General features: G+C 39.8%; 1 protein-coding gene across 1 annotated transcript in view; it reads left to right on the forward strand.

Moving 5' to 3' along the window:
- The window catches only part of RSBN1 (round spermatid basic protein 1), a 31498-nt gene that overhangs the window by 13315 nt on the left and 7221 nt on the right, over positions 1-10962 (forward strand). Inside the window, exons 2-6 of the mRNA XM_083446663.1 lie at positions 2550-3220; positions 7884-8021; positions 8654-8796; positions 9687-9854; positions 10691-10799. Of these exons, the coding sequence (XP_083302789.1) occupies positions 2550-3220; positions 7884-8021; positions 8654-8796; positions 9687-9854; positions 10691-10799 (1229 nt within the window). The remainder of the gene's footprint in view (positions 1-2549; positions 3221-7883; positions 8022-8653; positions 8797-9686; positions 9855-10690; positions 10800-10962) is intronic.

Consider the following 10962-nt stretch of genomic DNA (forward strand, 5'->3'; position numbering starts at 1 on the left):
TTCAGGATGAGAATAGAAATCATGCTCTGGCGGTGCGGCAGCAGCAGGAGGCCCCATTAGCTAAAGTCGTGCTTCAGGTTAACAACAGTGTCAGGTTAAGAACGGACCTCCGGAATGAATTAAGTACTTAACCCGAGGTACCACTGTATAGTATAGTACTGGAGGGTGTGTAAACTAAATTTCCCAGGATCATTCCATCCCATTGAGAATATGATGCATGATCCTATAGATGTCTGTTTACACAGAAGTAACAGCCATTAAATTCATTCAGGCTTACTTTAGTGTACATAGGATTGTAGCATTGGTTTTATAGGTCTTATATTCTAGTAAATGGATGTTGGATTGCCACCTGGATTCACCTAATATTCTCTGGATTGTGTTCCATTTTCAAATTATGTTTATTTAAAGAACAGGATTATGAGTACCTGTCTCTTAAGGTCCAAACTAGACGTGACAAGAGGTGTCTTATCTATCTTGGCAGTAAGCTCCTAATGTAGCCGCAACAGTCTATTCCTAACCACTTCTGCTCAACAATATGCCCCTTTGTAATAAACTAGACTTAATTTTAAGTAAATACATTTAGGACTGCAGCCTAAGGCTCTGATTGTCCCTCCCACAAAATTTCTAGATACTGTAACGAATATTTTCTAGATACTGTAACAATATTTTTTTGAAAATTATAAAAATTATAAAAATTTGGCAATATAAGTATTAAGGGACATGCCAAGTGAAGCAGGAAGAGCTTTCCACAGTTGAGATGACACCACTTATTAATCTCTTTCTCATGTAGCCCACCATGCCCCAGATATGGGGGCCATGGGCATAGCCATGATTTTTTTGGGGGGGCAGGCCTTTTGTTGGGGGGGCAGAACCTCAGTTGACTATGTATTTTTATTGAATTTTATTGATTTGGGGAGGGACAGCTGCCCCCCCGGCTACGCCTATGATGGGGGCACCCAAAGAAGGGTCCTTGTTTAAGATCTCTCTCTGTGTAGCCCCTAAGGTATAATAATAATAAAAATATATTATTTGTACCCTGCCCATCTGGCTGGGTTTCCCCAGCCACTCTGGGCGGCTTCCAACAAAGATTAAAAATATATCAAAATATCACACATTAAAAACTTCCCTAAACAGGGCAGTCTTCTAAATGTCAGATAGTTGTTTATATCTTTGACATCTGATGGGAGAGTGTTCCACAGGGCGGGCGCCACTACCGAGAAGGCCCTCTGCCTGGTTCCCTGAAGCTTTGCTTCTCGCAGTGAGGGAACCGCCAGAAGGCCCTCGGTGCTGGACCTCAGTGTCCAGGCAGAACGATGGGGGTGGAGACGCTCCTTCAGGTATCCCGATCCCAGGCTGTGAAGTGAGTTAAATGGCAAATCAATTACTTTTAATTGAGTCCACCACACTGCAATAAACAATAAGCTAACCTGGAGACTGCCAGGAGCCATTGTGCTTAATTAATTGTTTACTATTATGCTTAGTTCTGGGTTTGCTGGTCATAGGAGGGATGAGATGCTATATAAAGTACTGAAGCACTACCCCCAGGCACTAGAAATCTTTTAGCACCACTCTACCTTTTTGTGAGCTCCCGTTCCTTGGTCCCTGCTCCTGCCAACCTAGCAGTTTGAAAGCACGTCAAAAAGTGCAAGTAGATAAATACTCTGGCGGGAAGGTAAACACCGTTTCTGTGTGCTGCTCTGGTTTGCCAGAAGTGGCTTAGTCATGCTGGCCACATGATCTGGAAGCTGTACGCCGGCTCCCTCAGCCAATAAAGCGAGATGAGCGCCGCAACCCCAGAGTCGGTCACAACTGGACCTAATAGTCAGGTGTCCCTTTACCTTTACCTTTTGAAAGTTTACCAGTAATTGCTCATCACTTCTCAAGCTCAGCTTATTTTATCTGAATTTTCCATTATAGAACAGGCATAGGCAAACTCGGCCCTCCAGATGTTTTGGGACAACAATTCCCATCATCCCTGACCACTGGTCCTGTTAGCTAGGGATTGTGGGAGTTGTAGTCCCAGAACATCTGGAGGGCCGAGTTTGCCTATGCCTGTTATAGAATTGCAGCATCAAAACAGCCCTGCTCACAATTCTCAAATAGGCTTGACATACTACTGTATAACTAACAGATAAATGTGTAAACAAATCCTTCTTGAACTGCTATGTGTTGTATAAATCACATACAGGAGCACTTAATAATGCAGAAAGTAGCTCATTTTTTTCTGTAAGCCTACTGTCTTGATTTTCAAAGGTAAAGCAATGTAGTAACTCCCCCCCCCCAACTTACTGAAAATCTTTTCAGAGGTTCCAGCAAAAAAAGTCTCATAGTACCTTACACTTAGGACATATTAAGTTTGCTAGTCTTGAAGGTGTCATAATATGTTCTCTTTCTGAGACCCAAATTCCCAACCTGATATATCCAAGCACTGAAAACTGTGAAGATTTTCACACTGAGTGTCCGGGAGGTGGGTCAGGGCCTTTCTTCCTAATGTTCTTGACTATTTTTATGGTGCAACAATAGAATTCTAATTTTCTTATTATTTCTAGAAAGCCGAGATGAAAATGGCAAGACCCAGAGAGCTGACAGTCTTATTGTAAAGAAAATAAAGAAAAAGAAGAAAAAGAAACACAGAGAAGATATGAGGGGGAGGCATCTGAAAATGTATAATAAAGAAGTGCAGACTGTGTGTGCTGGTCTTACCCGTATCAACAAAGAGATTTTGACTCCAGGGGAGAGTGATAACTTGGAAGAAAATAAGGAATCTTTTAGGTACCTAAAAGATGAGCAGCTGTGTCAGTTGAATTTGGGCATGCAGGAATATAGGATACCCCAGGGGGTGCAGTCTCCATTTACTACACACCAGGAGCATTCTGTTCGCAGCAGCTTCTTAAAAACAGGCACTAAATTTAGTAACTTTATTCATGAAGAGCATCAGTCAAATGGAGGAGCTCTGGTTCTTCATGCCTACATGGATGAACTCTCATTTTTGTCTCCAGTGGAGATGGAGAGATTTGCAGAAGAGTTTCTTGCTTTGACATTCAGTGAAAATGAGAAAAATGCAGCATACTATGCTCTAGCTATAGTTCATGGGGCAGCTGCCTACTTGCCAGACTTCTTGGATTACTTTGCTTTTAATTTTCCTAACACTCCAGTGAAAATGGAAATCCTTGGCAAGAAGGATATTGAAACAACAACCATTTCAAACTTTCATGCTCAGGTAAGAGATGTCATCCTAAAGACCCAAGAGTATTGGAAACTAAGCATATCATTCACCTGAGAAACTCACAAAGGAGTGCTAGGGCAGAAACACGAACCAAAATCTTGACAATTCTGTCAGCTACTGCCTTCCAACTACCTTTCCTTCAATAACAAACCTATAACTTTGTCTGTATATAGGATGATAGTCCCTGCAATTTAAAGCCATGTAGATTTTGTGCTATCTAGGCTGCTTCTGAATGCCTTCCCACTCCAACTAGTACACAGCCTTTTTGAACCATAGTTTCCTACTTTCCCATTTCCAGCCTGTCATTGAACAAACATGAGTTGTTATTATTATTATTGAGAATATTTCAATTGAACAAAATATACTGGAAATAATAATAATAAAATAATAATAAAAAAGAAGTAAAGGTGGGTGAACATATATTATATCACTATATATTCAAGCAGCTATAACTCCATATATGCTTGTCTAGTATATAGGTATATAAATGTTTTATATATATATATATATATATATATATAAAATTATTTATAACCTATGTTTTTTATAAACACGTTCCAAATATCTTTATACTTGTCCATACAAAGTCTATAACTATAAGCAATCCATAAGTTGCAAGTGTTGCCATATCCTTAATCCATTGACTAAAAGAGGCCATAGATTTGTCCTTCCAGTGCATCAGTATCAGTCTCTTGACCATAGTAAGGGCGAGAGATGCAGGTGGCACTGTGGTCTAAACCACGGAGCCTCTTGGCTTGCTGGTCGGAAGGTTCGCAGTTCCAATCCGCATGACGGTGGTGTTCTCCTGTTGCTCTGTTCAAAAGCATACTAGTGTAAGTAGATAAATAGGTACTGCTGCAGCGGGAAGGTAAATGGTGTTTCTGTGCATTCTGGTTTCTGTCACGGTGTTCCGTTGCACCAGAAGTGGTTTAGTCATGCTGGTGACACGACCTGGAAAGCTGTTTGTGGACAAATGCTGGCTCCCTCGGCCTGAAGCGAGTTGAGTGCCGCACCCCATGGTCACCTTTGACTGGACTTGACTGTCCAGGGATCCTTTGCCTTTTTAGTAAGGGCACAAAAAATCCATTTATATTGTCTACTTGTCAAATTTCATATAGTAGGTACATAATTCAATAGAATATTTACCTCTGAAAATTCTAACCAATTCTGCACAGTCATGTTTATACAATCCAATACTTTCTCTGAAAACTTAGTAAGTGATTGTCAATGTGTTTTAAGGAAGCATTATGTTTATTACATATCAAACAACATGCTGGTTTAGACAGTCTTTTTCTATATAAACATAATGGAGTCCAGTAGATTGTAAACATTTTCTGTTGCATAAGTTATAATTTCAGATCCATAGACACCTTTACTAAGGAAGCTGAAACTCTTTCCCACTATCTAGGTAATACAGGAACATCCAATTCTTTGTTCCACTCATTTCTTAAAATCTGTGTTTCAAATTGATTCATTAATAGCAAATATCTATAAAAAGTAATCACAGGCTTTTTAGTTTCAAAGTATTTGATCAGTTGTTCTAATATCTCTGGTACCTCAGAAGCTGTAAAAGCTGCCTGTCCAAACAAAGTTGTTACCATGTGTTGCAGCTGCAAATATTTCCATTGGGCTGATAGAGTTGTCTCTTAAAAGAATGTGTAAAAATAATCTTTCTCATCTGTCAGTTGTTTCAAAGTCAGTATGCTTGCTTCTGTGCAATTTTTCCATATTACCATCTTTCCCTCAATTTTTAAAATTGGGTTTCCCCACAAAGTCAATTTAGCCATGGGTAAATTGATCAATTTTATTTTTATTAGACATTATATTCCATATTTTTCTAACTGACATAATTGTTTTGAGAGACTCCCTAGCTCTAATGTACTTTGATCCTAATGCTATATATGTATATTCTAAAATTGCCCAAGTCAGAAAATTATTATTATGGGAGCTGTAGTTCAGCAGCATATGAAGCGCCACAGGTTAACCAGCTCTGTTCTGACATTTCATTGGTTTCAGTGGAAAGTGCATATTGATCTTTTGGCACTGAAACATACAGGTTTTTAAAGTGCTTTCTAGACTGTCCAATTGCAATTGAGACAACAGGTGTTCTGGGGGGACGGACATGTGTCCCCAAATTTTCATGCTCTTTTAGGTGTGCTGGTCTAAAAGTCATGTGATATGGACCTATTTTGAACTGTCAGAAGGTTTTCAGCTCAACACTAATTTTTTTTACTTTGTAACTCAGTTAAGTAAACTTGTTCAAATTTCTGCAAATGCAATTAAGAAAAAGGAACAATAGGTGCATTTACTGCTATTGTTGCTGTGTGTGAACATCCATCCTGTACTGGCCATTTATTGTCCACAGCCTTGTTCAGCATCATCCAACTTCCATGTGTTCCTTCCAACAGTTCCTTCCACACTAGTACGTTTCTTGGCTTGGCTTCAAGGTTTCTCTTCCCTTTCTGAAGCTATAACCTTGGTAATATAGGTCTTAGCCTAAGTCTACGCCCTCTTAGGCTAGTCTAGAAGGATGTTTGCCAAGTACAGTGGTACCTCTGGATGTGAACGGGACCCGTTCTGGAGCCCTGTTCGCATCCTGAGCAGAACGCAACCCGCCTCTGCGCAGGTCACGATTCGCTGCTTCTGTGCATTTGTGTGACGTCATTTTGAGCGTCTGCGCCAGCGGTGAAACCCGGAAGTAACCCATTCAGTTACTTCCAGGTCGCTGGGGGACGCAACTTGAAAAGATTTAACCTGAAGCTACTTTAACCTGAGGTATGACTGTAAAGTTTTTTATTGCAGTCAATATCTTCTCTGCAAGTTTCTTGTTTTGTTTTTTTTTCAAATGAAAGTTGATGTTCAGGACATTGCTTAAGTATCTTGGAATTCCAGATCAGCCTCATTCGGTGGTAGGATTCCTCTACTTGCTTTAAGCTTGCCTTTTGTTTTGTTGGTTGTACACTGCCTCTGTGACTGTCTCACAAAGAATGATTAATGAACATTTAATTTCTTAAAATTTTTTTAATACTACTTGCACTCTGGTATCAATATCAGAATACAGAATGTTCAGTCTTGAGATCAATTGTGAAGGGTACATAGATGGTTAAATTATCCCTATGGGCAAAACACATGCTTGTATGCAGAGGAAAGATCCATTCTTTATTATTGCCTTTGTTCTGGGATAAACTTCAGTTAAAATGTGCATGTTTCCTTCACAACAGGTGAAAAATGTATACGCATTTTATTTAAAATTTGAACCCAAGTGCAAAATATTACCGTATTTGGCTGAATATAAGCCTCACTTTTTCCCAAATTCCAACCATGAAAAGTTAAAGTGCAGCTTAAATTTGCGACCTTACAAAAACTGGGTTTTACGATATCGCTGCTGAAACAGACATATGGTAAAACAGAACAGGTGTGAGTGCCTGTGGAATTTTAAGGGAGCGGCTTATATACAGGTATTGTCTTTTTCTTCTTTGCCCCCCTTGAATTTTAAAAGTGTGGCTTACATTCAGGTGCGGCTCATATTTGGGCCAATATGGTATGTAATGCATCCCTTCCAACTCTATGATTCTGTAATTCTATATGCTTCTGAATGAAATCCAGTTTAGACTTCAGAGCTGCTTAAATGCCACTCTGAAGGTGTAAGGGCATTGAGCTTTCACACAGATTCTTCCTTCCTTTCCCCTCTACTATACATAGTTAGAACAGCATACCTTTGGTGTTTACAATGAACTGTTAATTTACTCTACACAAAAGTCTTCGGAAGATGGTGGCAGAAGAATCCATAGTGGGGAAACTTTGCAATGTGGAGGTGTCTGGAGTGGACCTCCCTTTCTGCTCGTGGTGGTGGTGGGGAGGAGACAGCAGGGGAATTCCACAATAGCCTGTACACTGAGATGCAGAGGATTGCTCCCAAAGTAGCTTAAATGTTTATTTACTGCTATGCTTCATCAACCTTGTCTCTTAGGATGCCAATTGGGTAGCTATCTTTCTCCACCACAGGTAAATTTAAGAAAGCCACTTTTTAGTATTTGGATACACAATTAATAATAATAATAATAATAATTAATAAAATGTTTCCTTGACAAGAGATGACTATAGGAAATTATTTGCTTATATGGCTTACACTAGTTTTCCACTTAGAATCCTTTTTGTTACATCATTTTGGGTGAAATACAAAAACTTGGATGTACAGATGTGTTTCAACTTTTGTTTCCTTTTCGGTATTGTTCAGGGTGGTATAATGTCAGTTCAGGGGACCTGCCTAATCAACTTGTTTTGATACCTACCAGGGGAATTTTTTCTTCAGTTCTTCTCCATTTGATTGTCACCTTTAGTTCAAATTGTTTGCATTCTTTAAGACTGTCCACGGTTCTTCAGTTTTTTCTAGATGTTTTGGTGGTTCCCTCATGCAGGGTGGTAATGGCTCTTCCCTGCAGATAAATGCTGTATGACCTATGCTCAGAAGGGCCCAACCTGCTTTGTAACCAATTGCCTACAAAAAGAAGAAATTCACTCGCACATCCAAGTGTTTATTTCTTCACTATATTCAGTCAATTCCAGTACTCACTTAGACTTCACAATAACATAGTACACTATATCAAGTATATGCTATGGTATGGAGTAAAAACACATTTTTGCTTTATTTGTACAGGTCAGTCGAACATACTGTTGTGGAACCTACAGAGCAGGTCCGATGAGGCAGATCAGTCTTGTTGGAGCAGTAGATGAAGAAGTTGGAGACTATTTCCCAGAATTTCTTGATATGTTGGAAGAATCTCCATTTCTTCGTGTAAGAATTAACTTTATTGCATATGAGAACCTGTAACATATTATTAATCACAGAATGGTTAAGAATAATAATGAATACATGAGTCTGCCTACTACAGGACCGGGGAACTTTCCTCAGCCTGAGGCATTCCATAATGGGGCTTCTTTTGTGGGGAGGGGGTTCTCATGACAGCGGTGGACATGGCTGGGGGTGAAAGGATGTGGCTCCTATCTTTTGTACAGTAGGCTTCATTCCGTGTATCAAAATTTGGAGTTGTTTTACCCCCACAAATCCAACTAAGCAAGAGATGTCACCACAGCCCAATAACACATTCTAACCAGGCAAGATCATTTGAGGAGGACTCAAAGCATAGCTGGTGAAGGTGTGTCTTGCATTCGGCCCCCACGCCTGAGGTTTCCCACTCCACCCCACTGTTTTCACATGACTGAGTGGAATATATATGACATATTTTGTGTATATATGATTATATCCATGTAGTATAATCCTAGTTTTGTAAACACATCTCTCTCTCTCTCTCTCTCTCTGTGTGTGTGTGTGTGTGTAGGTTTCTTTTCAATAAGGAAGCTGTGCCTCTGTTCAGTAGCATTTTGTCTTGCTGACCACCTGATTTGGATTTCTTTTGCTTTATACAGATGACTTTACCTTGGGGTACTCTTTCTAGCCTCAGACTTCAATGCAGGTCACAAAGTGATGATGGCCCCATAATGTGGGTAAGACCAGGAGAACAGATGATCCCAACAGCTGATATGCCAAAGTCACCATTCAAACGGCGGAGGTAATACTCCTTAAATTTATTTTACAGGAAAGTTTTAATGCTTGCCGTACAGTTGAGTTCACAAAACTCTTTACTGATTCTGATCTCTCAGCTGATCATATAATTAGTACCAGCTTTTCCCATACTGAAATTTAACTATGCACTGCAGAATGTAGTCATGTTCTTTTCTCTTAGTCACCTCAGTGCCATGTATTCTTAACTCCTTCAGGCAGGGACTTGCCTCTGTTTGGTAAAATGCCATGTATACTGATGGTGCCATTGTTTTGAAGTTCAAACTGTATACATTGCAGAGTATGTGGAGCTTTTAAAAACTTTTTCTTCCTCCAGGAAATGGGTAGCAGTATATTCCAGCTTAAGCACCTAAGTACAAATTATGACATGTAATGTCCCTTAATAGCAATACAGCTGGACACACCAGCATAATATTTGTGTAGAGGTAGAGCATTACAATTCTATATCTTATTAAATGGTTGACTTTTTAAAGTGCCACCATATTAATGACTTTCTAAGCTTCTTTGGGTACTGTTAAATTGAAATATTATTAGAGGCATTTGGCTATGTTCACTGACCCCTGACCTTGCTGCACTTAAGTGTGAGGTTTGAACACATTTTAGAAGTCTTCCTGTAATCAGGATTCCATTTTATATTTGAGTTATTAAAATCTTGAAGTGCTACAGAGGTTATGCAGAGCCCTTGATTTAAAAAACATCAGTGAGATTTGTTGCTATCATTTGTTTTTATTCTAGTTAAAACTGTAAAATTGTAGCTAAATCTCTGAATATCACATGACTGCCTCTATAGTAGAGCTGGGGAAGCTTTTTTGTTTTAAGATGTCAATATCCCCACTGCATAGTTCTAACAGCCTTCTTTCTCTTCTCCCCACTTCATAGATCAATGAATGAAATAAAAAACCTCCAGTATCTACCTCGGACCAGTGAACCCCGTGAAGTTCTCTTTGAAGACAGAACAAGAGCCCATGCTGATCATGTGGGGCAAGGATTTGACTGGCAGAGTACAGCTGCTGTTGGAGTGTTGAAAGCTGTACAGTTTGGTGAATGGTAAGTGTGGTGTAGCAAGTCAGAATATGCTTGGAATTCTTTTGAGCAGATCATTCAGAAAGCTGTCTAGTATGCTGCACTAGAATATTCAGGAAAACAGAACATTTAAAAACCAACAAACCAATATTTGTCAGGAATATTTCATTTGTACTAAGCAAATTGCTATAGACCAGGGGCTCTCCAGTCTTGTCATAATAAACTACCCTGAGTTAAACTTTGAAGCACCATAGAAACAAAGTGAAACTGAGTTTTTGTTTTCTGTGGACCTCTGGGGAAAATGGAGAATTCCCAGTCTACCCAGAGCCCTGCTAATCATAGCTTAGTTCGTTATAGAATTAGGGGGATTTGGGGGATTAATGGGTCCCTGACACGGTTATACATTTAGATGGAGCAGGTCTAAATCACTAAGCCTTGCCGATCAGAAGGTTGGTGGTTTGAATCCATGCAACTGGGTGAGCTCCCGTTGCTCTTTCCCAGCTTCTGCCGACCTAGCAATTTAAAAGCATACCAGTGCAAGTAGATAAATAGGTACCGCTGTGGCAGGAAATTAAATGGTGTCTCCGTGTGCTCTGGTACTCATCACGGTGTCCCGTTGCACCAGAAGTGGTTTAGTCATGCTGCCAGCATGACCCAGAAAGCTGTCTGTGGACAAACGCTGGTTCCCTTGGCCTGAAGTGAGATGAGCACCACACCCCATAGTCACCTTTGATTGAACTTAACATCCAGGGGTCCTTTACTTTACCTTTACCATACATTTAGAATACAAATGGGCCCCACATATAATTCTCAAGATGTCTACTAGCACATTCTCACTGGAAGATTCTTCATTTTTCTAGGAGTGACCAGCCTCGTATAACCAAAGATGTAGTTTGCTTTCATGCTGAGGATTTCACAGATGTAGTTCAGAGGCTTCAGTTGGATCTACATGAACCTCCAGTGTCGCAGGTAGTCGGCTCATTTGTTGAAATGTATACTTTGCATGTTGTTTCAAAGCATGATGTTAGTTGCCTATCCCCCCTTACTGCTTGTATTTTCCCTGTGAAATCACATTTCCAGAATATAGTATACAGATCTGGAAAACAAACATGCCCTTTTTTAACCAGATAAT

The sequence above is a fragment of the Podarcis tiliguerta genome (genome assembly GCF_965153285.1).
Source record: "Podarcis tiliguerta genome assembly, chromosome: 6".
Classification (NCBI taxonomy): Eukaryota; Metazoa; Chordata; class Lepidosauria; order Squamata; family Lacertidae; genus Podarcis; species Podarcis tiliguerta.